Source organism: Apus apus, chromosome 10, assembly GCF_020740795.1.
Source record: "Apus apus isolate bApuApu2 chromosome 10, bApuApu2.pri.cur, whole genome shotgun sequence".
NCBI classification, from domain to species: Eukaryota; Metazoa; Chordata; class Aves; order Apodiformes; family Apodidae; genus Apus; species Apus apus.
In genome coordinates this window covers 2,595,416-2,623,414 of record NC_067291.1, presented here as the reverse complement: position 1 = coordinate 2,623,414, position 27,999 = coordinate 2,595,416, and the positions used below count along the sequence as shown (strand labels likewise).

Genomic DNA, 27,999 nt, shown 5'->3' with positions numbered 1-27,999 from the left:
TGACACCATGGGTGACACCATGGGTGACCGAGGTGCCACTGCCCCGCTGCTCTTGCTGCTGCTGCTGGCCTGCCAGCCGCTGTCCCTCGGCGCGGGACCCCCGGCCGGAGGTAAGCCCGGTCCTGCCAGCCCTCCCGAAGGATGAGGAGGTGGGAAAGCGGGGAGGGGGGGAAAGACCCAGCTTGGGGTGCGTGGGGTGGGCTGGGAGGGATGGGGAGGCGGCTTGGAGCGGTGCGGGCAGCCGTCGCGCAGGCTGTCCCTTCCCCCGAGGTGCGTGTCGCTGAGCTGGCAGGAGCCAGGAGAGGCGGCTGCCGGATTTTGGGCCGGGCTGGGGAAAGCGGGGCTGGTGGTGGTCGCCCACCGTGGCTCTGGGGTCTGATGGTGTCCCCAGGGACACACGCCAACACGCTGCTGGCTGGGATGGGGTTGGCTGAGGGCTTTGCTGGGCAGCAGGCGGGAGAAAAGGCACCTTCCCGCTCTGCCGAAGCCCTGCGCCGTGGGGATGGAGCACGGGCACGTCCCGCAGCCCCGGCAGGGACAGCCAAGCCCTCCCTGCCCATGTTTGGCCTGGCCACAGCAGCTGCCTGCGAGGGCAGCCCCTCTCGTCCCAGCAGCGGGGGCTTGGAGGCTGCCGGTGGGACAGGCAGCGCTGGGCAGGGTGTGTGTCACCTCCCGGCTCTGCTCCCTCCGACCGTCCTGTGCTCCCGGGGCCGAGGGGTGCAGGGGATGAGGGGCTCGTCTCTCCTGCAGCACGGCTCCAGGGGGGTGCAGGATCACCCCCCGGGTGACAGGACGCCAGGAACCCACCTCAGGGGACTCCTGGGCAGTGGGGAGGACAGGGGACACTGGCTGCTGGGCAGGGACCGAGCCGGGCAAAGGGGTTACCACAAGGCAGGGGCTGGGTGGGGAGCAGAGGGGGTGATTTACATCCAGTTTTCCCCAAGGATTGGCCAGGTTTGACCACCCGGCTCTGGGCACAGCAGTGTGCCCTGCCTCAGTGTCCCAACTGCCACCCTGCACCCTTCTCCCACCCCGCTCCTTCTGCACCCTTCCCTGCTCCAGGATGCTTGGAGCTGCTGTGGTTGGAGCCACCACAGGCTCTGTGGGTCTATAGATGGGTCCCCTCCTGCTCAGGGACTGGTCTGAACTTCAGCCCGGCTCTCCCAGCTGTGCTGGCTTCTAAACCTGCCACCAGTCAGCAGGATCCACAGCTTCAGAAGTGATGTGAATTTCAAAAGCACCTTGTTTCTTTCCCTGACTCACCCAGAATATAGTATATCATCTCCCTGAGCAGTTTCTCTTCCCAAAACCTCGCCCTGGGCACCATCTGACCAGCAGTGGGGCAGGAGATTGCTCCAAGCAGCCTCTAAAGGAGTTGCTGACCACCTCTGGTCTTTTGCTCCTCAACCACCTTCTGCATCTGAGCCTGTGTCTGTGTGAGGAGGAGCAGGAGGACAATCCCAGGGGCCAGCCCTGTGGCTCTTGTCACCTGCAAGGTCCCTGCAGGTCCCCTGTTGTCCCCATTCCCTCCCCAGCGAGCAGGTGGCCCCTGGGACAACCTCCCCTCCCTCCCTCCCACCTTGTTCCTTTGTATTTTTCCATGCACTAAAATATGAGGATGCCTGGCAAGCTGAGTGGAAAAAAAAATCCCTTTTGTTAATGAACAAAGTGGGCTTCTTCCTTCCAGCTCTGACCTTTCCATCCCAGGCAGGGATCTCACCACTGGGAGCCGTTGCCTGCTTGGGTGTCCAGGATGGTTCTGGGGACTTTCCTGGCACTCCCAAGCTCTTTCCTGTTCAAAGGGCTGGAGCAACCCCAGGCCGTGGCTTTCACTGGCACATGCCAAGCCCCCCACACCCTCCCTCAGGTGCCCCTCATCCATGGCAAGGGCCCAGCTCCAGGGACCAACAGGTACCCACCTGGCACGGACACGGAGGGCTGGGAAAGGAAAGGGCTTTTACACCCATTTGCTGATGCTGGGACTATTTCTGCTCCTGGCAAAAGCAGATGTGCCAGCTGTGCCCTCAGATCTGAGCACCAGCCCTCCGTGAGCCCCCTTCCCTTGGGAGCATCCCTGCTGAGACCACCAGTGGCAGTGCCAGGCGTTCCCAGGGGCTGCCTACCTGAGAGCCCCCAGCAGCAGGTGGGCACAGGGCTGGGGACAGGCTGATTTCTGGGAGCAAAACCTGGGGTTTGCATTCCCTCTAAGCCCAAGTTCAGGGGTCTGGGCGTTCTGCCCAGCCCGCCACGGAAAGATGTACACCATGTACATCACAAAATACATCACCATGTACATCAATAAATACAAGATTATATCAAAAAGAAAAAACACTCATAAAACTTGGCCTCTTGACATCAGAGTGTGAAGCTTCAGTGAACTGTTTGTAGACAGCCTGGCTCTCCTCTGGTTCCCAGCAAGGTCACTGGTGGGCTGAGCCCCCCCAAAAAAACCTTCTCTCTGGGGGGTTTTTATGAGGGGGAAGAAGGAATTGGATGCTTAGGGTCAGCAGTCGCCCCAAGCTCCCAGCAAGGGGCTGCCAAAAACGTGACCCCCAAGTGCTGAGTGAGCCCCCAGCAGTGGAGATGGGGGTCCCAAAACCCTGGCTTGTCCCTGGCTGCCCTGTGCAGGGTACCTGCTTGTGGGCAGGGAGCAGTGGCTGCCCCAGGGTACCCACCTGTGGGGACCCCTCCTGCCTTTTCTCCAGGGTGATGGGCTCCAGGGAACCGCCTCAGCACTTCCTCTCCTCCACTTTTGGAAATCCGACCCATTTATTCAACCTTTCTTCTTTGTGAATGCGCCACATGTTTTGAGGTCAGAGCTCCCAAGCAGCTGGAAAAGTTTCCAGCTGATGGGAAAGAACAGGAAAAAGGCTGAAAAAGAGGGGGGAGAACAGAAACTGGTATCGTGGGAATCGGCGAGGAATATTCTCGTCTCACTCTTATATTTAGCAACAGAGAGCTGGGGGCAAATATCTAATAAGAGCATTCCTCCAAGATCACAGGACAGGGTTAAGCTCAACCAGAGGGACTCACGTCAGGTTGAAGGCTGGACAGTAACAGGACTTTGGAGGCAGCGGGGTAAGGCTGTCTGTGTGCCTAAATAAAGCTCAAAGCACAGACTGTTCGCAGCAGGCGTTGGCTCAGCCCAGCCTCAGCTCCCAGAGGCTGCTCCCTCGGCCTTTTCCAGGTGCCCAGAGGAGCTGGGCTCTGGCTTCTCTCCTTTTTGGGAAGCCAGCTTCTCTGAGTGTTAGCATCACCTTCAGCTTTCAGGCAGGAGAAGTCCTAGAAACTCCTATTTGTGCACTTCCCAGGGTGGCCCAGGCCCTTACCAGGTAAATGTAATAGGAAAACTGAAGTTAAGAGCAATGTGTCACCATCTTTCTCCCTGAACTGCTGCAGAGGGTGTAGACGTGCCTGCCTGGTGCTCATTTTTACTTGTCAAGTTTGCAAAGGGGCTCGAGGCTTTTTATGAACGTGGCACCATCAGAGAACCCACCTTGCCCTGTTGCAAAGCACCGGGGCTGCTCTGCAGAGCAGAGCAATCCAAGGCAGCCTTGGATTCTGCAAAGTCAGGCTGAAAACCTGATGAGAGGGATTGCTGCGGCAATTCCCGCCCCTGGGATGGGAAAAGATGCAGCTTTGTCACCTGCTTTGTCACTCGTTAGTTGTCACTCACCCTCAGGACAGACCAAATAGGGCTTCTGAGCATCCCCCAGCCAACCGGCAGCGAGGTGGGGCAAAAGACGTTTATAACCCATGCCCTGGATCCCAGGGAGTGATAAATTCCCATTTTCCACCCTCCCTCCCTCCCCCGGGGTGTGCTGCCTGGGCATGGCTCTGTGCAATGCCTCTGGGAGCTGCCCTGCACCCAACGCCCGCTCCTGGCTGCCTGACAGCCCGACAGCCAGCCGGGAGCAGGCAGAAAAGCATCCTGGGGATGCTGCTAAAAACTGATGGGAGTGGAGAAAGTCATGGCACAGTTTGGAGGTGGCCGTTCCCATCATGTGCCTCCAAGCCAAGGAGGGTAAAAAAGGAACGCTCACCCATCCCCGTGACTCACTACTGGCTGTTCAAAGAGCCTTGGTGGGCAATGAGTCAACTCGGGGTGGCCCTCGTGGATCCCTGCTGCTCTTTTTGCCCAAATGTTGCCTTTCTGGTGGTTGCTTTTCCTCCCTGCTGCAGGCGGGTGGGGGAGTCCGAGCCCCCTGGGTGCTTGCAGTGCTGTCCCAGCTGGGCTCCTCCCCATCCATAATCCCCCCCTGGTGCTCCCCAGTGCACGGCCGGGGGGGGGGGGGGGTCAGGAGGAATTTCCTGGGCTTTGAGGTTTGTTCTGCATCCCATCCCACAGAAATTTCTGGGCCCACCAGGGTCATTTCCTCTGGGAGCCGGGGAGGAGAGGGGGAAGTTCTGGCTCGAGGTAGATGTGGCTGAGAAAAGCCTCCTGTCCTGCCCCCAGCCCTGGGAGGGGATGTGTGTGCCTGCTTCCACACCCCCACACCCCCACACCCCCCCCCCAGGGCTGTCTATACATTCCCCCCGTGCTAGAAATAGAGCAGGCATTTATTTTCTCTATAAACATTCCCCTGCCCTTGGTTCTCATCGATGGAAAAATCCAGGGGGGATAACAGGGGTGGGGAGTTGGAGGCAGGGGGAACTTGTGAAAGGATGGGGAGAGACAGGAGGGAAAGGAGAGGAGAGGGCAAAGGTTTTTGCCCTAGGAAGGGGAAAGAAAGTCCTCTGGGGGTATTTTTTTGCATTTAGAACTGCAAGACAGACGATTTAGCATGTCCCTCCATGGAGACACTTTTCTCTGCCCCTCGCAGCACCCAGCATCACCAAAAAGCCATCCTGGCCATGGCTCTTGTAGCTCTTGCAGGGCCCTGGGTGCTGTGGGTGCTGCCTTGAGCTCCACATTTTAACAGCTCTGTCCTTGCCTATGGGTGCTGGCATTAAAGTGGGCAGGTAGCTCTTGGCAGAGCTTCCGTGTCCCCCCTGCTTCTCTGATGCCAGGCTGGCCAAGATAGTCCCTTGTCAGCCCTCCTGTGAGCCCTTCCCAGGCAGGGTGGGAAGCATCCCAGCCAGTGTGGAGCTGGAGTAGGGAAAGCTGTGGGAGCGGGGGCCGGGATGTGCAGGGTGGAGCTGGAAAGCCTGCCAGGCAGAGAGAGACGGCTTGGGAGAGCAAGAAAGAAAGAGGAGAGGAAAGAAATAGAACAAAACCCGACTCGGGATGGTTTGGAAACCACGTCCTCTGGGTCTGATACAGTATTTCCAGGCCAACTTCTCCTGGCAGCGAGAGCCTGAGCGAGCCTGAGTCACGCTGCAGGGGACGGCACAAAAGCCCCATTGAGCCTCCCGCTTCCCCAAATCCTCCCACTTTCTTCCCCAGCTTTGCTTCCCAGGGCAAAAACTCCAACCGCCACTTCCAGCTCGGGCTTATTGCTTAAATCTCTCCGGAGCTGTTCAGCCACATTACTACAAGTTCTCCCCCCCCTGCTCCCGCTCGTGTCGGGATTGAGGGGTGCTAGCCCTGGGGATGTGTCCCTCAGCTCTGTCACCTCTGTAGGGGGACACAGCTGATGTGTGGCCATGGCAGTGCCAGCTCCCAGCTCCTGGCCTTCCCTTCCGTGGCTCTGCATCTGGCTGAGCAGGAGAGCGCAGGAAATACCATCAGCTTCAGGGCTGCTTGAATCATCGTAAAACCACGCTGGATAAGTGAAGGCTGGAGCTCTGCAGCTCCAGCCAAGCCTCCTGGACCCCTCTTGATGGCCTCCAGCTCTAGCAGCTTCTCTGTGGGGATGGGGAGGCAGCAGGAGCCCGCACACGTGTTGGGCAGGGGGGCGAGGGCTGGCAGGACACAGGATGACCCCGCAATCCCCACTCCCAGGCAGCATGGGATGAGCAGGGGGCATGTTGTCCCCTGACCCCAAAGTCCGTGGGCTGCAAAAAGGCTTTTTTATTCTTCCCCCCCCCCAAAAGCTGTCAGGCAGGAGGAAGGGGAAGGCCGGCGGGAGAGCAGCTGGCAGGGGAGCAGGGAGAGGAACTGGAGGAATAAACACAGACGGAGGGTTTCCAAGCAGCGCAGTGCAGCCAGAGGTAGGGGTGGACAAGCTGCTCCAGGAGGCCAGCGGGATGGGATGGGGACAAAGCAGAGCATCCTGGCCCAGAGCCTCTCCTCCCATGCCCTAAACAAGGGTGATGGCCACTTCTGGAGAGGGCTTGGCAGTCAGCAGCCCCAGGAAGGGTGATCAACCGTAGCTTTGCTGGCACTTTCCCGGGAGCTGCTTTCCAGCAATCTCTGCTGGCCGGCACTCCTGGAAAGCGTCGGCCCTGGGGAGCCCCACTGTGAGGGAGGGCCAGGTGGAGGGTGGGAGTGAGGGCTGGAGCTCTTGTTCCCACTGCTGGGGCTGGAGAAGCACGCACGGCTCTGGCTTGGGGTGCGGGAGCTGCAATCGCTGGCTGGAGTCGTGGAGGATAAAGCTTGGAAGTGGAGATAAAAAGCCCCTCCGTGGTGGAAGTGATTCCACCAGGGACGGATCCAAGCCAGTGACACCCCACGCTGTAAAGCAAGGCTGAAAACCACAGGAGCAAGAGAGCAGGGAGAGGCTTTTCCCAGGGCAGGGGCTGTTTGCCGGGCTGCCTCTGCCCCATCCCAAATCCCTGAGCCCATCCTGGAGGCAGCTGCCTACCGAGGAGGGTCCTGCCAGCAGGAGGGGAAGCACGGGACACCCCTAAGGTCCCCACTGGGCTGAGATGCCATCACAACATCCCGAGACCAGCTCACATGTGACCCACAGCCACGGCGCTGGGATTTCATGGCCGCAGAGACCCGGGTGGGTACTGAGCCCTCCTGCTACACCCGCTCGGTGTCCGGGCATCCCTGAAGGCCTCAGCCCCCCCCAGCTGGACCCCCAGCACCCCCTCCTCCCAGCACAGCCCCAGCCAAACCCCAGGGCCGCCCCGCAGCGGCTGTGTTTGCCTTACGCTGCCTCGCGAGCTGCTCATTTCCTCCCCTGCTATAAATCAAACCACGCCGTAAAACGGAGGGAATGTGTAACATAATGAAGCCTTTCTCAGTAAGCCTAACGGTTCCATTCCCCACCCGCCCCCCCCCCCTCCTTCCAACCCCCTGGCCTCTCTGCCCCGCACAGGGATGGGGACACAGCCCAGCCCTGCCCCAGCCCGGGATGTAGCCGGGATGCGGGTCCCATCCAGGCTGGGGATTTGGGAGCCTGAAGCCCAGGGCCACCCACGGTGGAGGCCAGAGGGCTGGTCCTGCCTGCACTGGGAGTGGGGATGGGAGCTCATGGACAAGCTGAGGGGGACCAGGAGGGGCTGGAACTGCCGAGCAGCATCCCCGGAGCCGGGCGGCTGCCCCCGAGCCCCTGCGGTGTTGGCAGGGCGGGTGGGTGCAGCACGGGGCGGGTGGGTGCAGCACGGGGTGGGTGGGTGCAGCACGGGGTGGGTGGCGATGGGGCGAGCTCGCTACCTTATAAAGTCATCGACATCAAAACCAAAACAACCCCCAAAACAACTCCCAGGGCCTCGAAACAAGCTCCTGACGCCGCCGAGAAGGAATGCAGCCGGGTTGGGGCACCCCGGCAGCAGCCGGTGCCGGCGGCGGGGCCGGGCAGCACCGGGCACTCTGCCCTTACCGGGGCCGCTCGCTGGCATCGCCCCGACGGGCGGGACGGACGGAGGGAGGGAGGGACGGAGGGCAGGGCTGTTGGGGCGACAAGGAGCCTTCACTGCCGGCTGTTTTTCCATCCTCGGAACAGCGGTGTGGCCGGGCGGGAAGCGGCTGCACACACAGAGAAGCTTTCAGGGGGTTCGTGTGTCTGTACCGGGCTCTCCTGGCACCCGCTCCGGTCATTAAAGAACTGCTTTAATGAATTCCAGTCCCCTCCCTACAAACACACATGGGCCACCAGCCCCCACCTGGCCCCCACCGCAGCCTGAATGGAGCCTTGTTGAGCAGCCAGCCCCTCCCAGGCGCCGGGCCCCCCCCCCTCCCCAGGCAGGGTTTGCTCCACACTTTCCTTCTCAGCCTCAGCATCCTCCTCTGGGAGTCCCTTGGGGACTCATCTGTGTCCCCCACACCCACTCATGCCCACCCTAAAATGGCATCCAGCCATCCCGAGACGCCCCGTGCCAGGGAGGGAGCCTGCAAGTGGGGAGGGCACCCACCCACATGTCCCAGGAGATGTCTCCCTGTTCCCAAAACCCTAGTGCCCAGCTCCAGTTGACTCTGCAAACCCTCACGCAGAGCATTGCAAGTGCTTTCCCTTGCCTGGGCTGAGAGTTGGCTCCTCCATCCTCCTACGTGCTGGGGAGGAGGTGGGAGAAGTTAATGTACTGAGATGTTAAAACACTGAGGAGAGCTCCAACGGGCCCCATCGAGCCCCTGAGGCCCCCCAGCTCAGCCTCTCCGGGCAGCCCCGCATCCCTTCCCCTCTGCTCCACTCCCCAACCTGCCAGAGCCGGCTCTCTGGTGGGCTGGGATGCCAAAAAAACTCCCTGAACACCAACAAAATAAACAAACCAGCAATTGGAGAGGCCAAACCCGCCGAGTTTGAAAGTGGAGGAGCAGAGGGAGAGGGCCAAGGCGTCCCAGAGCCGGCACGTGGCTGGCAGCTCACGCTGAGCCCTGGCTCTTTCACCAGTCCCACCAGGAGCCAAGCATGGCAGGGGCCTTGCTCCCAGCCCCTTGCTCAGAGCTTTTGGCTCCTCTCACTGTTGGGTTTTTTTTCAATGTAAATTAAGAAAAAAATAAATATAAGAAGAACAAGCCCAGTGACAGTGCAGCCTGTAATCTGCTGGCTGCTGGCCGGCTGCTCGGAAACTGTGACGGAGGGTGCTCTCATCTGGGCAACGCCTTGCCATGGCCTGGCAGGGGCTGCCACTTCCTGTGGGACATGTCAAGCTGGGAACGTTGGTTATTTTTAGCCTGGGTGAGGAGGATGGTCAGGGCGACCATCCCAACCTGTGGCCAGGACATGGGGACTCGCTGCTTCTCGTAGCAGAGGGCAGAAGGCCAGCTTGGGCATCCCCATCCAGGGATGAGGCTCAGCTCAGGGCATGACGTGATCATGGCACCTTCAGATCACCTGGGAAAGGTGCTTTTGGCTCATGGTGGTGGGTGCACATGGGGCAATCCTGGGATGCTCAGCTGCAGCCAGCCCAGGGATGGGGCTGGGTCCCAGGAGGGGTCCCTGCTGTCTTTGCTTGTGCCCACATCGAAGCTGTGGTCCAAATGATCCACTGGGATGGTGCACCCTGTGCCATGGAGGCTCCTCCAGGGTGACACGTTTGTAAAAAATGCCCAGAAATCCAACAAGCCATAATCTGTGTCTTCTGCAATGTGAGGAGGCAAAGAAGTGGGGAGGAGGAGGTAAAAACCTATGAGTCCTTGTGAAGGAGAAATGGCACAGGTCGAGCTGTACTCACATCCTGACCAGGAGCAGAGCAGAGGAGCCCTGAAACAAAACAGGAATTTGGGAAGACAAACAGCAGTAACTCACAGCATACTGCTGCTGGAGAAAAATCCCAGTGCCTCTGGAGCTGGGCAAGGATCCCTTCTCCCTCCCCAGCAAACAGCACTGCTCCCCCGGGCATCCGTGCTTTTGGTAACTTGTTATTATTAGTATTTTATGAGAGAAAGAAAAGAAAAGCATCTCTGGCAGCTTTGGGAGAACAGAGGCAGGACAAAATGTGCTGGCTGCAGGAGCTGCTGCCCCTTGTCACACTGGAAAACAAGCTGGGGGTGCTGGACTGGCTCTTCCAGCCCCAAAACATGCTCCCCAGGACTCCCTGGCAGAGGAGCTGCTGGTGGGTTCAGCCCCAGCAAAGTTGTCCCTCCCCATGGGAGCAGCAGCTCGGTGCCCAGCTGAAGACCACATTTTGGGGATTATGGGAAGCCACAAAACAGAACCAGAGCCAGATCCTGGTGAGAGCTGGAGCGTAGAGCCTGCACGCATGGGGGAACCTCAACAGGAGCCAGCACATAATGTGCAAGTGACGTCTCTGGGGAGCAAAAATATATTGCAGGCACATGTGCTAGGGCCTGAGCAGCAGTTCAGGCAAGGAGGGAGAGGAAGATTCCCTTTTGCAGTGTGCTGCATTGTTCCTGCTCACCAAACACCAGGACAAGGTGGTGCTGAGAGCCCCCAGGCAGCACCCACCAGCCTTGGGCACCAGAAGCCAGCTGGTTTTGCAAGGACCACTGGAAGGAGGGAGCAGGTTAGGGGAGGACAGAGCCTGTCACAGCCTGGTGAAGAATAGCAAAGCTCCTCTGAGTCACTGCCTGGGCTGAAGAAGACAAGGAAGCCAAAGTGCCTGATGCCAATGGCAGGCACGAGGGCAAGGCTGGCAGCCCTGCCCCGGGCTGAGCAAAGGCCTTGGTATTAAAGCAAATACTCAATATTTCCATGCTGCCATTTCTTCCCTGCCTGGAGCGGGTGGGGTGATGGTCCCTGCAACACCCACATTATTCTCCCAGGCCCCAGGAGGAAGCCAAGGCACCCTCTCCACTGCCAACAGCAGGAAATGATTTTCCATGGTGTCTGGGCCAAGGAGGTCTCTCCATCCCTGAAGGGCTCAGAAGAACATCCCTTTCAGAGGCCACCACAGAGCTCAGCTCAGGAAAACACCCAAGTCAAAGCAGAGTACTCCAGCTCTGCGCATGCCAGGCAAACCCTCACCTCTAACCACAGGCTACTTTCAAACCCACAGTGGCTGCTTCTTGTTGTGTTGGGTTTGTACTTGCTGCCCTTGCCTGCCTGGCAGAGCAGGGGCAGCCTGCCCATTCCTGCTCCACTCAGCCCTACAGAAATTTGGGCAACAGGAAAAAAAACAACTAGGGAAGCAACCATAAGAGGACACGTGGGTGCTTACCCCCAGACCTCACCATGCCAAAGGCTGGTTTCACCCCAGCATCCAGCCTCCATCCCTGCTTCCCCCAAACAGAGCAGGGGCTGAGCTGGGACCCTGGGAGACAACAGAGCCTCATTCCTGCTGCCCCATGGCACCTCAAGCTGCATATGGGACCCCGAGCCCAAGCATGGGTCTGATGCCAAAAGACACCCTGGGAGGAAAGCTCTGCATGTGTAAACCCAAGCACAGCAGGCTTGGCTGACTGCAACCACATATGGACTGAAACCACATGTGCTCACCCTCCCACACGACACACCCTCCCCACACATTTACAACTCACAGCATTTATGCTTCACCTTGCAAGCACACAGTTATCTTGGCTGGGAGGGTCTCTCTGGAGCTGCCTGGCACGGGTGGCCCAGGTGCATTTCACACACATGTCATGCACATACGTGCAGTGAGCCAGCTAAAAAAGCATAGGCAGCACAAAATCAAGCCTGGCTGTTCCCTGTGCTTTGCATGCTGCCCTCCCCCATGGATGCCCTGTGACACAGTCCTTGGTGACCACGTGCCACTGGGCTGAGTCCCTGGCAGGCTGCTGGATCCTGGGCCTTGAATGTGTTCCAGCTGCAGCTCCAGGCAGAGGTTTCCCTATGGCCTCACATCCACATATGGATTGCAGGCAAGCATGGTTGTTCCTCTGGAGCAGCCACCGTGGGGGTGGACCTCAGCAGCCTTTGGATGGTGGGAAGTGGTGTAAACATCAGGGAGAGCAGCAGAGCATGGTGTTGGCTGAGCTGGCAGCATCTCCCTTTTTGGCAGCAATTGGCACCATCCGGGGATCCTGCCAAGGCACAACAGCCACTGCTGGCAGGGTTCACATTCCTCCAAAGGGAAATGGCTGTAGTGAAGTGGGAAAGGCTACTTAGGGTAACAATTTGCCTCCTAAGGCTGGGGAACTAGGCCTGATGCCAGGCACTGCTGCATCTGCCTTGGGCACCTAATGAGGGGGAAGATTGCTCTAAATGCTGTGTGGACAAGGAGAAACACACCCTCTGCCTCCACACAGCCAGCCCCTGGAAACCCCTTCCCCTGGGAAAATCAGAAGACAGGCTTCCCTCAGGGTGCTTCCAGGCTGCTGGGTTCCAGCACCCTGCAGGGGGGCACACGGGAGCCCAGGAGGGGAAGGAACGATGGGTGGGCAGGATGGATGGGTGGGCTCAGGGGGCTGCACGCTCACAGCACCCACCCAGACAGGGCTTGTGGGGGTTGTCCTTCCCTGCCTGACCTTCTCCTTTCTCTCCCCAGCCTCTTTCTTCGGGGACAGCTTCGTGGAGCTGCCGCTGGCAGATGCCTCACGGGCACTGCGGCTGCAGCTGCAGCTGCTCACCAGCCAGGCCAGTGGGCTCCTCTTCCTGGCTGCTGGCCACCCCGACCACCTCCTGCTCCAGCTGCGAGCTGGCAGCCTGCAGGTCAGCACCCCAACACCCCCCACCAGGTGGGGATGCTCACCCCGACACCCCGTGCACGTTGCATGGTCAGAGAAGGTGCACAGCACCCCCAGGGAGGGAGGGGTTAGGGATGAGCTGTGAGGGTCTGGAGGAAGGAGACATCTCTCCTGTCCTAGCACAGGTCAAGCTCAGATGGGGCATGGGAAGGGATGGAAGAATAAAATTCCCTCTTGTGGTTATGGTGCTGGCATCCACCATGAAGGACAAGAGCAGGGAGCATCTGAGGCACAGGTCCCACCTCTCCTGCAGCCTGGGCTGGGCCACCAACCACATCTAAACCAAAGCAGGAGAGCAAGCAAGCAGCTGGCTGGAGGTCTCCCTAATCCAGACCATGTGTCTCAGGGTGTCCATCAGCTAAACCTCTACTTAGGAGGCTCCAGGCTGCTGCCCACGGGAGCAAAGCCTACTATTTCCTTTGCCATTCCCAGGGCAAAGCTGGAAGCAGCCCAGGCTGCAGGGATGGAGGAGAACAGGCAGGATGGAGCAGGGAAAGAGGAGCCAGCATCTAGCAGGGCTCCTCCATGGCAGGAGAGGGAAAGCCCAGGGGTGGGGCTGTGGGACTAGGAGATGAAGGACCCCAGGAAATAGCCCTGAGACTGGGCTCTGCTGAGAGAGTGAAAAAGAGAAGTTCAGACAGCAGGACAGAAAGGGCCTGCTCATAGGGGTGGGTGGATGAGGGAGGAGCACTCATGGAGGAGGAAGAGGATGAACAGCAGTGAACTGAAGGACCAAAACCCTTGTGAGCCCCCAGGGACAGTCCACACCTCAGCAGGTATTTCTGAGAGGTGCCTCGTGTGCTGCAGGTAACACCTTGCTTGAGCTGAGCCCTTTCCATGTCCTTCCCTGCAGGCCAGACTGCAGCTGGGCCAGGAGGAGGTGATGCTGCAGTCCCCAGAAGAGCTGCAGCTCAATAACCTGGTCAAGCACGAGGTGGAGCTGCTGGTGGAGGATGGCAGGATGACACTGACCATTGATGGCCTTTTCAACAGCTCTGTGGACATTCCAGGGCCTGTACAAGAGCTGGACATCAAGTATGGCCTCTATGCTGGTGGGACAGGCAGCCTTGACCTGCCATACCTCACTGAGGCCAGCCCACCCTTCAGAGGTTGCCTCCACTTAGTGACTTTCAATGGCCTGGATGTCCTCTCCCCTCTGTCCTCTGATGGCAGCTCCAAGGTTTTCCACCGAGTCCAGGAAGGGTGCAGCACACAGTTCTTTGCAGAGCCTGAGGACCCCTTTGGGTTCCTGGGGCCTCACTCCTACATTGCGTTTCCCACGTGGGATGCAAGGGAGGAAGCAACCATCGAGTTCGTGATAACAACAAGCATCACCCAGGCCCCCCTCATCTACCACGCGGGGCTGGAGAATGACTTCTTCTACCTGGAGATCTCCAACGGGCGCCTCAGAGGGTTTGTTGAGAAGGGCAATGGCATCATTGTCCTGCACAACAACGTCTTCATCAGCGACGAGCAGCAGCATTATGTCAAAGTCTACACAGACATCCACAAGTTTGAGATCCTGATCGATTACTACGCCTCATCCACATCCAACCGGGGCATCAACAACCACCTGGACCTCCAGGGAAACCTCTTCATTGGAGGTATGAATGAAAAAGCTTTGCAGAGGCTAAAGGAGCATCATCTCGCTTTCATCTCAGTGTGGACCATGACCAACAACTCGTTTGTTGGCTGCTTGGAGGACCTGCGGATAAACCTGCAGAGGAGAAGCCTGCAAGATGCCGTGATCACCAGGGACATCACATCGGGCTGTGGAAAGCAGGAGCACTACTGGGACTATGACGAGTTGTATGAGCAGGATGAAGCACCCACCTCCCCACCTCCAGATGTCCAGGCAGGAGCACCAGGCCTGGTGGTGGAACCATGCCGGCCAGACAGCAGCTTCCCACCAGCCTTTGCCAACATCAGCAGGCTGCTTCATGTCAGCCCCCTCATGGTCTCTGAAGGGGGCATGGCCTATCTGGAGTGGAAACATGCCCAGCCAACAGTAGACTTGAGTCTTGCAAACATCCGGCAGTCCCAGATCCTCTTCAGCATCACCAACGACCCCAGGCATGGCCAGCTGGAGCTGGACATCCCTGGGTCCAGGAGCAGAAGGAAGTTCACCTTGTTGGATATCGTGAATCGGAAAGTCAGATACGTCCACGATGGCTCTGAGGGGCCCATGGACCAGCTGATGCTGGAGGTGACAGTGACTGCCCAGCAAGGGGTCCCCGAGTGCTTGCGGCAGGGGCAGATGTACCTGCTGCCCATCATGATCAACCCCACCAACGATGCCCCACAGGTCATCTTTCCCCATGGGAACCACATGACAATCCTGAAGCACACACGGAAGCACCTGACCACAGATATCCTGCAGGTCCTAGATGATGACACATCCTGCGATGACCTCGAATTCCAGCTGCATGGGGGCCAGCAGATGGAGGAGGGTTACGTGGAGTATGACTTCCAGCCTGGAGTGCCCATCGAAGAGTTCTCCTGCAGGGACCTGGAAGCAGGCAACGTAGTCTACGTGCACCAGAGTGGGACAAACTTACAGCTCACCTTGCAGGTGAGTGATGGCACGTTCCCAAGCCCCGTGGCCACCCTAAGGATCCTTGCCATCGACCCTGACATCCACCTCCAGAACAACACTGGCCTCTCCATCTCCCAAGGAGGGGCTGCGCGCGTTACCACGGCCAACCTCTCAGTGGAGACAAATGCTGTGAATCAACGGGTCACCATCCTGTATGTCCTCACAGAGCCCCTAAAGTATGGTGAGGTCCAGAAGCAAGGCAGCATGGGAGGGGAATGGAAAAAAGTCGAGTCCTTCCACCAGCAAGACCTGGAGCAAGGGCGCATCCAGTATTTCAGCACAGACTCGGAGCACAGGCTGGAAGATACCACGGAGAAGCTGAGATTCGAAGTCCAGGTGGGGCAGAAGGTCTTGCATAACAACACGTTCCTCATAAGGATTAAAAGAGCCACCATTAAGATGAAGACCATGGTCCCCCTCCAGATGAAGAACAAGCGGCACAGAAATATCACCAGTAAGGAGCTGGAGGCAATGTTGGAAGATGCCAACTCTGCCCCAGTCCCTTTCCACTACGTGATAATCCAGGCTCCCAAAAAGGGGAACCTGGAGCTGCTCGGCAACAGGTTGACTGAAGGCTTTGGGTTTACCCAGGATGACCTGCAGAGAAACCACCTGAGCTACAGCGTGACCATCAGGAACTCTCAGCAAGCTGAGGACACCTTCCAGTTCCGTGTCCGTGCTGGTGAGCAGCACTCTCCTGTCTACACTTACACAATCAGCATTGGTGGGGACCCTGATGCGCCAGCCCTGACCAACGTCCTCCTGACCGTGCCAGAAGGGGGACAGGCTGTCATCTCCAAAGACCACCTGTTTGTACAGAGCATGAACAGCATGGATTACCTCTATGAAGTGATTGAGGGGCCAGCACACGGGAGGCTGGCCTGGGCTGCATCCCACGGCTGGGCCTCCAGAGAGGAGATCATGGAGTTCACCAACGATGACATCCTCCAGCGCCGGCTCCTGTACCAGCACGATGACTCCGAGACACTGGAGGACGACATCCCCTTCGTAGCCATCAGGCAGGGCGAGGGCAGCAGTGAGCCCGAGGCAGAGGAGGTGAGAGGCGTTTTCAGGGTCTCCATCCAACCTGTCAATGACCACGTCCCGGTCCAAGTGGTGAACAAGGTCTTCAACGTGGTGCGCAACGGGCAGCACCTGCTGACCACAGACGACATCGCCTTCGCCGACAAGGACTCCGGCTTCTCCGACTCGCAGCTGGTGCTGGCGAGGAAGGACATCTTGTTTGGCAGCATTGTGTCCGTGGATGACAGAAGCCACCAGCTCTATCGGTTCACACAGGATGACCTGAGGAAGAAGAAGATCCTTTTTGTCCATTCGGGGGCTGATCGAGGCTGGATCCAGCTACAGGTCTCTGACGGCCTCCACCAAACCACGGCCCTCCTGGAGGTTCAGGCATCAGACCCCTACATCAAAATTGTCAACAACACTGGGCTAGTCATCCACCAGGGGAGCCGAGGGAGCATTGACTCTTCTGTCCTCAGCCTGGAGACCAACATGGACATCAGGTCAGATGAAGAGATACGGTTCCTGGTAACAACCCCCCCAAGGTGGGGGACTGTGCTGAGAGGGGAACAGCCAGTTATGGCCTTCTCCCAGAGAGACCTGCTAGCAGGAGAGATCTCCTACCACCACAATGGGAGTAGGAACACCCGGGATGAGCTCCAGTTCACTGTAGAAGCAAACGAGGTAGCAGTGGAGGACACGATGGCCATCAGCGTGTTCCTGGACACCCATCCCAGCCCCCTGCACATAGTCAACCACAAGGAGATGCATGTCTTCCAGGGAGAAGCAGCTGGGATCAAGGAGGAATACTTACTGGTGAGTATCCCCTTCTCTAGTCATTCCCCAAGCCTGTATCACTTTCCTGGCCACCAAACCAGGACAGCTACTGGGGGGCTCCACTTGACACCCACCTGCCCAGAGCAAAGGACTCACACCCATGTCAGGGTCTGCCCAGAGGCAGAGGGGTGGCTCAGGCATGGCCTCAGCGAGGCGGTGACTCCTGCAGCTCATCCCACTGCAAATCCTTGGGAGAACACACAGCAGTGCACTGCGGGACACCCCAGCCTCACAGGCACCAGCCCTCCCAGTCATGCCTTGTCTCCCCCGCACTCCTAGGTGACCCATGAAGAGATCCCTCCCCAGGACATTGTCTACCTGGTGAGCAGCCCCCCAGCCTCCGGCTTCCTGGCGATGCTTCAGCACAGCGGAGACTCAAACGAGCAGCCCAGCCTGGACCCCATCCAGTCCTTCACCCAGGAGGACATCAACAATGGCAGAGTCCTCTACTTGCACTCCAGGCCAGAGGAAGAGCACGACCAGTTTGTGGTGGACATCACGGCCCAGGGTGCAGACCCACTGGAGGGAGTGGTGGTCAGCCTGGCAGTGCTCCCCATCACCGTCCCCCTGGATGTCCACAACATCACAGTGCCAGGAGGTGGTTCTGCTACCCTCTCCACGGGCATCCTCAACATCCCCAACACCTACTACACGGCTCTGGGCGTGGAGTTCAGGGTGCTGGAGCCCCCCCGTTTCGGCACCCTCCTGAACAGCGAGCGGCCCGAGGATGGTGGGCTGCACAGCTTCACCTGGAGCCAGGTAGAGCACCCAAGGGTGCCCAGTTGCCCAGCACTCTGCTTTCTTAGGGGGGCTGGGAAGAGCCTGGGGGTGGGCTTCAGCCCCCAGTGACACTGGGAGGTCACCATCGGACAGCTCTGCTCTTGGGATGGAGGGGCTGGAGATGACACCCCTGAGATGTGCTTAAATGGCCTGGGGGATACAGGGTGGGGATGCAGGCAGAGCACCCACACTGGGCTCCAGGGCTGCTTCCCAAGGGGATCCACCCCCCAGGGATGCCCCAGAGCAAGAGGCAGGCACACCACCTCCTAGGCTGGGGCATGGGTCCCCTCCCCGGCAGAGCTGGTGGCCTGTGTCCTCCCGGGAGGGTCACCCAGCCCCTGCCCTGCAGGTGGAGGACCAGCAGATCCAGTACAGGCAGGACGGTTCCCGGGCCCAGACCGACAGCTTCACCCTCTTGGCCAACGCCACTGAGGTGGCCCGGCAGAGCCAGCCCAGGACCCTCCTCATCACCATCCTGCCCCGCAGCTCCAGGGGACCCCGGCTGAGGGTCAACGCCGGCCTGCAGGTACGAGCGGGATGCCACGGGGATGGGCAGCCATCCCCGTGGAACAGGGGGGGCTCGGGCACTCGGGGCGGGGGGGCGGCCAACCCAGTCTGGGGTCCCTAGGTGACCCACTCCCAGCCTGGTCACCCCCCCCCCCCCAAGAACTCGAGAACTCGAGCAGGGGCGCAGACCAGAGGCAGCGCGATGGGCTCCGGGGATAGGAAGCGGTTTCCCGGCGGGACGAGGCTTTGCAGGAGGCGGAGACCGGGCTGTCCTCCCCCCTCCGCCCCCTTCTCCTCCCCCTTCCATCCCGTCCCTCCCCGCCGCCGATGCTGGACCCGTCCGCAAGATGGGAGCATCGCCCCGCGGAGCGGCGGGACCGCGCCGTGCCACGGCGGCAGGCAGGCGGTCAGGGAGGGAAGGGTCCCTCATCTCCCCCCTGCTGAGGGCAGGCAGCCCGCTCACCCTTCTCCCAAGTCCCGGAATAATCCCTGGGAGCAGCTTTGCCCACGTTTCATCAGGGCCGATTGGAAATATCGAGGAAGCTTTCATACCTCTCTCCTTGTGCCCGTCTCAGAAGTAAATAGGTCTCATGAAGTCCCACCTTCTGTGGCAGACACCTCCCTGCCTCTTTCCAGGATCACTAATGCAGAGTTGCAGTGAAGGAATTATTAGAAAACATGCAGGAGTGTCAGCTGAGCAGGAGGGCACACACCACCCCCTCCGCCCCCCCAGCATATCCTTACCCATTCCAGGATTTCCCAGGCTGGCAGCAGGGAAAGCAGCTCCTTCCAACAGAATCATTGTGGGGACTCTGGGGACGTGTCTGGGCTCTGGATGAGATGCCCAAAGGAAGAGTATGGTTTGGGGACCATCCAGGCAGCCCCAAGGACAGGGAGAGGGGTCAGGGGTCCTCAGGAAGCTTTGGAAGGTAGCCCCCCATCCACAGCTCTGTCTCTGGCCCTACCTCAGCTACACCTCCAGCCCAGGAAGCTTAGCCCCTCCCCAGCAAGCCCCTTTTATAGTTCAGCAGGTGGTGCCTCCATGATCCCCCACAGCTGTGCCAGAATCCCACATTCCCAAGAGAATGGTTACACCTTGGCTGCTGGGCCCATGACAGCCCCTCGGCCCCCTTCCAGAGGCTGCTCCCTGCTGGCTTTTGCAGGGTGGACTCAGGGCAGGGGGCAGGCAGGAGGCAGGCAAGGAGCAGGCAGGGGGCAGGCAGGGCAAGCAGGGGGCAGGCAGAGCAGGCAGGGGGCAGGCAGGAGGCAGGCAGGGAGCAGGCAGGGCAAGCAGGAGGCAGGCAGGAGGCAGGCAGGGAGCAGGTAGGGGGCAGGCAGGGCAGGCAGAGCAGGCAACTCTGTCCCAGTGCCATGCATCCTGCCCGGGGCATGGGAGAGGCAAAGAGCCGGCCCTGTGCGAGGGCAGGAGGAGGCTCCATTACTCCATCCCTTCTTCCCTCCCTGCCTTATTTTTAGCCAACTCATTAGCCCAGTGATTACAAGGCACTTAGGGAAGTGTGTCCTTCCCCCCCTCCCAGCCACCACGCTAGAAGAAAAAAGAAAAAGGGGGGGAGAAAAGCAAGACAAAGCTCCCAAAATAAACTCAGAGGCAACAGTCCATCTGCCTTTCCATCGGGATCCCCCCCAGGGCTGGGGAGGGCTGCTCCTGCTGCCCCCTGAGGTGGCTCTGGAGCTGGGCAAGGCTCCCTGCTCCCGGCAGGAGCGGCGCTGAAGGCCGGCTGAGCTCAGGAGGGGCCCGGCCCTGCTGTGTTTGTGCGCTGGAGAGAGATGACTTCAGCGTCTAAAGGTCAGGCCGGGTCCAGGAGAGGGATTGCACAAAGCTTTCCTCTGCTGCCTGCCAGCCCCGGCGTGCAGAGTCCAGGCAGGGCTGGGGGGGGACAACAAGGCAGGGTTGCCCCCAAAAGTGGAGCCACCTGGAAAGGACTCGGTAGATTTTGCCCCAAGCAGCTTTTAGGGTTGCATCAGGAGAAAGAGATGGCTGGAGGCCACCAAGGGAAAGGCTTCCACTGCTGCAGCCAAACAGCCAGACCAGCTCCCGGGGCTGCCTCCCCGGGCGCTCTCCCAGGGAGCAGAGGCGACACGGAGACTGAGCAAACACAATGCCCCGAGTAAGTGAGAGCAGGAGCCGGGAGGAAGGCTTTAATAATGCAGAGAGGACACGAGGCACAGCAGAGCAGGTCAGCGACAGCCGGCGTGGGCTCTTGTGGCGAGCAAAGCCGCTTCCAGCCACCCCATGTGCCTGTCCCCAGGCTGGCCGGGCTTTGACCACAGGGAGTTTTCCTTGGCGCCCGGCCCCAGGTGCGAGTGCAATTCCAAGGGGTGCTGAAGGGACCCGGCCCTGGGGGCTGGGGACACACACGGTGGGTGGAGCATCAGCTCCCGCACCAGCCGTGGGGCCGGCAGCTCTTCCCCCATCCCGCCTCGCCAAAGCTGTGTTTTCCAGCCTGCCTCCCGCCATCCCGCAGGGACTTGCCGAGGGATTTCATTTCACTGTCGGCACCCACACCCACTCAAGAAATGTTTTGGGTCAGGCCAGCTGAAAACAGCAGAGAAGAGCTGGGCCAGAGCAGCTCCTCCAGCGCCTGGGTGTTGCCTGGCGGGGTGCGGGATGTGGGCCAGGCACGCCGTTCCATGGGATGCGGCACATCCCGGGAAGGCTCGGTCCGTGCATCCCGTGACTCGGGGCATCCTGAGGGCAACAGGCAGCTCTGGGGAGCATGGGCAGAACCTGTCTGGCAGCACAAGAGTCATCCCTGTGGTCTGATGAGACCGAGATACGGCACAGGATTGGGAGCGGGGGGGGAAAAACGTCGCCTCCAGCTGGAGGGGGGAGATGTTTGGTGGGCGCTGGGCTGGGCTCTGCGGTGGCAGCATCCCTGGGGCCGGGTGGGAGATGGCCCTGGGAAGCTGCGGGGTGACCCTGAGCTCGGCCACATACTTGGCATTCCTGACGGGTTTGCTGGGGCGGGTGGCCCCGCCGCGGCCCGGCGAGGGGGCGGTGGGACGGGTGCTTCGCACGGGCTGGGAGGAGCAGCCGGCAGGGAGAGAGACGCGGCTCCAGTCGGCACGTACACAGCTCAGGAGGCGAGATCAGGGCTGGGGGGAAACCTCAGAAAAAGCCCTTCCCCTGCGGAGCGAAGGGGAGAGACACGCCAAAGGCACAAGCTGCTGCCCCAGCCCTGCGCCTGCTTCTGTTTCCAGCTCTCGGGGAAACTGAGGCAGGGGGTGGGGGGTCGGGGGGGAAGGATGAGCCCGCACCTCTGTCCCACACACCCCCTAGGGATGCACAGAGCCAGCAGCACAACACGTGCCGGGAAGCACGGTGGCAAAACAGGGTGACGCAGGGCTGGGGAGCAGCCAGAGGATGGAAACATCACCCAGCACCAGCACAAAGCTCCCTTGTTGGGCTGGGACGTGCCGAGACACCCCGCGGAGCAGGTCTTAGCAGGGACCAGGCGTGGAGCAGGCTGGGGAAGAGGTGCTGCGGGGGCGGGGGGGGGGATCCCAGGGGGAATTACAGCCTCTCCCTGTCCCCCAGCTGCGGGAAGGCACCACGGCTGCCATCGGCCCCCACGTCCTGAGCGCCGAGGACGAGGACTCCCCAGCGGAGGAGGTGACCTACTCCATCCAGCCCCCGGCCAACGGGAAGGTTGTGCTGAGGACAGCGCCCAGCGCTGAGGTCCAGCAGTTCACCCAGGCCCAGATAAACGACGGCCTCGTCCTCTTCGTGCATCAAGGTAGGGCAGGGCTGAGGTGCTCCTGTCCCCTGGGGCCACCCCCAGCCCAAGGGAGGGGGCACCAGCAGAGGGGAGCACTGTGCCACCAAGGTGGGTGCTGATCCCATCGTACAGCACCCTGGTCCAAGCTGTGCCAGGTTAGCAGGGGGGGCTGCAGCCATGAATGCCCAGCTCCATGCTTTCTGCAGGGCCCTTGGATGGAGGCTTTGCCTTTGACCTGTGGGATGGTGAGAACCTGTCTCCTGGACACTTCTTCCTCATCAGGGCCCAGAGGGAGCCCCTCATCAGCCTGGCCAAGAAGCAGAGCCTCACTGTCTGCCCAGGTGGGTACAGACACACTGCCCAAACCCTCAACTGGATGGCAAACAGGGCCCTTGGACTCTGCCCTCACCCCCTGCCTGCACCTGGGGGTTGCCATGAGATGCCCATGGCAGAGGCAAGGCTGAAGCCCATACTGGATGTGTTCTGCAGGTGGCCTCCAGCCCATCACCAGCCAGAACCTGCAGGCAGTGACCAACAGCCCCACCAGCTCCAGCACCCTGTACTACAGCATCGAGCAAGCCCCACGCCTGGGCAGGCTCAGCACCTCCCAGGGAGAGGAGATCAGGAACTTCACCCAAGCCCAGGTGAGCTGTTGCATCACCAGTCCCCCAGGATCCTGAGGTCTCTCCACCTGAGCACACTGCCACCATGGGCAGAGGGCCTGGTCCCTGGCCACAGCCACACTGACTTTCCCAGCCCTGCCAACAGCTGCTAAAAGGGATTACAGGCCACTGCCCTGGCCACCAGCCTTGGATTTAACACTGGAGGAGGCTCAGGGAGCTCTAATCCCCTTTTCTTGAGGTGATCTCCCTGCTGCAGGCCCAGCCATACCCACTGCTGCCAGCAGGTCCTTCCTACCATGCTTCTCCTCCACAGCCAGGCTTTTGAAGAGCACAGCAAGGGGCTTATTTCTGACCCTCCCTCAGAAGCACAAAGGTTTGCCCCCCTGCCCTCCCCCCCCCCCGCCATGCTCCCCTTGTGCTGTGCTCACCCTCAGGAGATGCTGAGCAAGACAAACCTCCTGGCAGAGCTCTCAGTGGTGACTACCACGCCATGGGTGGTGATGACCCTATTTCTTACCTAATTAAGGCTTGGCTGCTCCTTCCTGGAGCCAAGCAAGAGCCCAGGAGGGACACATTTGCTCTAGCAAAGCATCACCAGAGGTGCCCCTGGTTCTAAAGTGCCCATCACACCAGAGAGGAGACATGGTAATCACCCACTCTAGGTTATTTTACCATTTAGCTGACCTCCTTGAGGTTCTCTTTTTATTTTTAGGTGGACAGTGGGTTAATTTTCTACCAGCACGAGATGCCAGAGAAGCCCTTCTGGCTTGCCCAAGATGCCATCCGCTTCCGTGTGGTTGCTCCCACCACCATCTCTGACTCCTTCATCCTCCTTGTGCTGATCTCCTTTGAGGCCAGGTGTCCCCAGCTCTCAACTCAGCTGTGGAGAAATGCAGGTAAAGGAGGGGAGAAGCAAGGGACAACAAGCTCTCTTGAAGAGAGCTTGTTTGTCCAATGAAGACATGACCATGTAATAAGTCCAAGTTGATTTTCTTCCCTCTCTTTCTTTGCAATCCTCCTTGTCCTGCTGTATCTTGTTTGCCTGGGTCTGCCCTCTTCCCCAGCAGGTCCTACATTTTCCCAAGGATGACAGGCCTTTGGGTCTTCTCTTTTCTCCCCAGGTCTCCAGCTGGCAAGGTCTCAACAGGCAGAGATCAGCACCTCAGTGCTGGATGCCTCCAACCTCCTGAGCCAAGTCCCAGTCCCTGAGAGGGCTGCACATGATGTTGTCTTCCTGGTGACAGGGCTGCCAGCTCATGGGCAGCTCGTGGTGGCTGGTGTGTCCCTGGAGCAGTCACAGCCATTCTTCCTGCAGTCAGACCTGGCTGCGGGGCACCTGGCATACGCCCACAGTGGGGACAGCATCTCTGAAGACCAATTCAGCTTCAAGGCTTGGCTCCGACCCCAGGCACAGCAGTCCATCCGTCCTCCACAGGAAGGGGTGGTCATCTCTGAAGCTTTCAACATAACTGTGACCAGCAGCAACAAGGCACCACAGGTGGTGAAGCGGCAAGAAGTGCTGCGGGTCCCACCAGGCTCCATGGTAACCTTGTCCCAGGAGTACCTGGACGTGGCAGACCCATCAGGCTCCCCAGAAGAGATGGTGTACAGAGTCCTCCGGAGACCTCTCACTGGTCATCTGGCCCATGCACACAACCCACGGGAGCCCATCAGCCACTTCACCCAAGCAGATGTCAACGCAGGCCACGTGGTGTTTGTTGCCACCAGGAGCCGTGCCCCAGGGTCCTTAGCCCTGAGCCTCTCTGATGGGCACCACTTGCCCACCTTGACCTCACTGGAGATCGAGGTGCTGCCTGTGGTGAGCACCACTGCCAGCCCAGTGCTGCTGGAGGTGCCCCAAGACCTGAACAGGGCCACCATGTCCCACCGTCACCTCCTGGGAGCCACACAGCCGCGGGCAGGCAATGCCCTGTACAGGATCACCAGAAACCCAAGGTTTGGTCAAGTGCTGGTCAACCAAAAGCCAGCACGGGGCTTCTCACAGAAGCAGCTGGACCGTGGGGAGGTGACGTTCACCTTCACCGACCTCACCTCTCCTGAGGACAGCTTCCAGTTCTCTGCCATGTCACAGGCAGCCAACAGGAGCGGGGTGGTGAACGTGACTGTCCGTGCCTTGGTGAAGGCTCAGCCAGGCAGCGTGTGGCCCAGGGGCACCACAGCCCTCCTGGACACCAGTGTCCTCGACGCCAGCGAGCTGGCCAACCGCACCAAGAGCGTCCCAGTCTTCAAGATCCGCAGGGCGCCCCGTGCCAGCCGCCTCGTGAGGGTCTCCAGGGACCCAGGGCAACCCACCACCCCAGTTGACACCTTCAGCCAGGGCGAGCTGGAGCAAGGGCTGGTGGGGCTGGAGGTGTTGGATGCTGGGGAAACCAACGAGCCCCTGCAGAGTGACAGCTTCATCTTTGAGCTGGTGGCCACTGGCGTGCCACCAGCACTGGCATCCCTGGGGTACAGCACGGAGCCCTACAACACCTCCAAGGCCTATGGTGTCACCCTGCTCACAGCCCCCCTGGCACCCTCAGCCCCACTGCCCCGGGGCACAGCACGGAGCAGCCCCAATGCCAGCGAGCTGGGCATGGCCCCCACTGCCTGGCCAGGCCCCAGTGCCACCACCAGTCCCGTGGAAGGGGGCACCTTCCTCAGCTTCATCGAAGCCAACATGTTCAGTATCATCATCCCCATCTGCCTCATCTTCCTCTTGCTGGCCCTCATCCTGCCCCTGCTCTTCTACCTGCACAAGCGCAACAAGACAGGGAAGCACCACGTCCAGGGCACCCCCTCCTCCAAGGCCAAGAACGGGGCTGTGCCAGACCAGGAGACCTTCCGGAGGACGGACCCCAACCAAGGCATCCCCCTAACAACTGTCAACGCCCTGGAGGGCAAGGGCACAGGTCCCCAACCCCAGGGCACAGGACCCGGGGCACCGCCAGACCCTGAGCTCCTCCAGTACTGCCGGACTTCCAACCCCCCCTTGAAAAACAACCAGTACTGGGTGTGATGGGCTCAGGCACGGGGACACAAGCCCAGCTGGGGATCCAGACCCTCCTGGAGCACCACCGGCCACTTCCTCCTGGCTCTCCTCCTTCTCCCTGGGAGCTGGCATCCCACTTGTGCAGGAGAGCCCCGAGGATACAGGGGCTGCAGGTCCAGTCCACCCAGGAGCCCCAAATCTCCAGGTGGTTTTAGGCCAGGGAGGGGGACACTGCACAGTCAAGTGGGGGCAGGCAAAATGCTTGAGCAACTCTGGGGAAACACTGACTTTGGAGATGCTCACTGGGGCCACGGGGCTGGAGGGGACCTGGTGGCACTGGTTCCCAGTAAGCCATCAGTGCCTTCTCCACGGGCAGCACCGTTTTTTCCACAGCTTTCCATGCAAAAAGGAGGATGAGGAGCAGCTTGTGCTGAGTCAGGCTGGGGGATGAACCTGCCTAAATCCCACCCCCCGGGGCTAAGTGGGCTGAGCCACTTGAGCAGAGGCTTGGAAAAAAAAAAAACACACCACAAAAAACTGTGGCCAACATCAGGGGAATGTCCCCACCCACTTGGAAAAAAATCCGCCTTATTCTTTCTCTGCGTGCTTGCCATGTGTTTCATAAAGCAGATTACACCAGGCCCCAGGGGGGTTGCTCAACAGGTAGGATGTCCTGGTGGGGAGGGATGGATGAATGGATGGCAGGAGAGCTCACCTGGGCAGTGTGAAACCAGAGAGGAGAACAGAGAACTGGAGCCAGCAGCGTTTTCCACTGGATCCTCCAGTAGGGCAGAAGGAAACAGAATAAAGGGCCTCTTCTGAGGTGCATCGCTCTTCTCCTGAGCCACCTCCCTTGTGTCACCACTTTCTGCCAGGCCTGGTCCAAGCCCAGCCAGCTGCCCAGTGCTGTTTGGAGGTAATGGACCAAACTCTGGGCTCTTGCTCAATTTTTCCCCAGCCTGGAGTCCTAAAAAACTTAAATAGAAATTATCTGAGGAAAAGCAGAGGAAAAACTGAGCTCTGAGCTCAGGATGGGACCCAACAATAATAACCAGCATTGCTACAGCTGGGAAGTCCATCACAGGGCCCATCCCACTCCATGGGAAGCAGAACTGAGCCCCCAGGACTGCAGGGGCTGTGTCACACTTTGCAGCCCCTCACCCAGGGTGAAGCCCATCCCCAGTGTCACAGCACCAGTTCTCCCAGACCAGCCCCTGGGGCAGTCCCACCTCAAGGCTCTGGGATGTTTGCTTGCACCACACCAGCAGTTTTTCCAGCTGCATTTATGGTGCCAAATGTTTGCCGAGCAGCAAACCACACCTGCCTGTGGGTGCCAGCATGTCCCACCCAGCACCCACAACCCTCAGGGTGCAGGCAGCCCTGTCCTTCCCCCCTGCTTTGTGTGTGCCCCAGCCCCGACCTGCCCCACAGCACTGGTGAGACAGAGCCCAGCAGCTCCAGCACCTCCGAGCCCTTGGGCAGCCAGTGGCCACAGGAGCCAAACCCCACACCCTGCCACCTCCAAAACCCTCCTCCTGCCTCAGCCAGAGGGGAAAGATGACGTAAAATGGGGACAGTGTGACCCACACCAACACAGAGGATATAGCCAGGGCGGTGCTGCTCCCAAAAGGCTGGGACAACCTCTCCCTGCCAAGCAGAGGGAGTGCCACCACCTCCCTCCCTCTTCCACGTTAACCCAGCTCTGTGCCTTCCCCCTCACCTTCAGACCAGCACGTTTATCATTGCCTTTGCTCAGCGTGTACCCCCTGGTGAGGGATGGAAGCTTGCAGGGCAGCCAGTGCCATCCCCCAAGAGCCCCCTTGGAAGCATCTGCCGTGTTTTCCTTTCCAACCACTTCTGCCTTGTGCCCAGGGATTAAGTAGAAGGAACGTGGCCTATTTCGTAAGGAGCACTGAAAGAGAAGCAGGTTATTTTTAAGGCTTGCAGTTGTATTCCTGCTGCTGGGAAACATCCACTTCCCAAGGTCAGGGGAGGACAGGCAGTAACCTGGAAAACGCCAGCACAGGTCCTGGTTTTCCGGGGCCAAGTTCTGCTGGCAGGGTTTAAATCCTGAACAAAGCTGCTGGCTCCACTTGGGTTGTTGGGGGGTTGGGGCAGGACCAGCCCTTCACCAGCACCCCCCTGGGGAAGGACTGAGGGTCTCAGACAAAGCACAGCTTAAAGCAGCTTGAAAGTTTCCTGGCTTGTCCCCCTTGGCTTCTCAGCGTGGGGATCTAGGGCTGTGAGCTCTGAACCTGGTCAGGATGCAGCACAGAGCTCCCTTCTCACCCCAGTTTGGGCCAGAACCTCTCTGATCTGGGTGGTCTTGAGGGTGACAGGCACCAGGCTGCACCCTTCCCTGCTGAGCTGGGGATAAAGCTTGCAGAGGTTTAAGGAAGGGGAAGCTGAAGAGGTTTAGCTGCTCTGCCAGATGTGCTGCCTTCCCCCCACACCCCCCAGGCAGGACAGATGTGCACAGCTGGCTGACCAGAGCCAGCCGTGCTCATGAACTCACATGGCCTAAT

The 27,999-nt window shown here is 59.7% G+C and overlaps 1 protein-coding gene across 1 annotated transcript; it reads left to right on the top strand.

Moving 5' to 3' along the window:
* Positions 1-26,071, top strand: CSPG4 (chondroitin sulfate proteoglycan 4). The gene is made up of 10 exons (XM_051628604.1): positions 1-110; positions 12,178-12,341; positions 13,230-16,811; positions 17,112-17,591; positions 17,962-18,138; positions 21,679-21,877; positions 22,066-22,200; positions 22,349-22,503; positions 23,195-23,378; positions 23,604-26,071. The coding sequence occupies exons 1-10, from the start codon at positions 8-10 to the stop codon at positions 25,499-25,501; spliced, it is 7,077 nt and encodes a 2,358-aa protein (XP_051484564.1). The 5' UTR covers positions 1-7; the 3' UTR covers positions 25,502-26,071.
* The last annotated feature ends 1,928 nt before the right edge of the window (positions 26,072-27,999 follow it).

What these genes read in the sequence shown, in the direction of transcription:
- CSPG4 (XM_051628604.1), top strand. Translation starts at nt 8, where the DNA reads ATGGGTGACACCATGGGTGACCGAGGTGCCACTGCCCCGCTGCTCTTG. An exon ending in TGCGAGCTGGCAGCCTGCAG is followed by an intron (nt 12,342 to 13,229) that starts GTCAGCACCCCA and finishes CCTTCCCTGCAG; the next exon opens with GCCAGACTGCAGCTGGGCCA. An exon ending in TCAGCTGTGGAGAAATGCAG is followed by an intron (nt 23,379 to 23,603) that starts GTAAAGGAGGGG and finishes TTTTCTCCCCAG; the next exon opens with GTCTCCAGCTGGCAAGGTCT.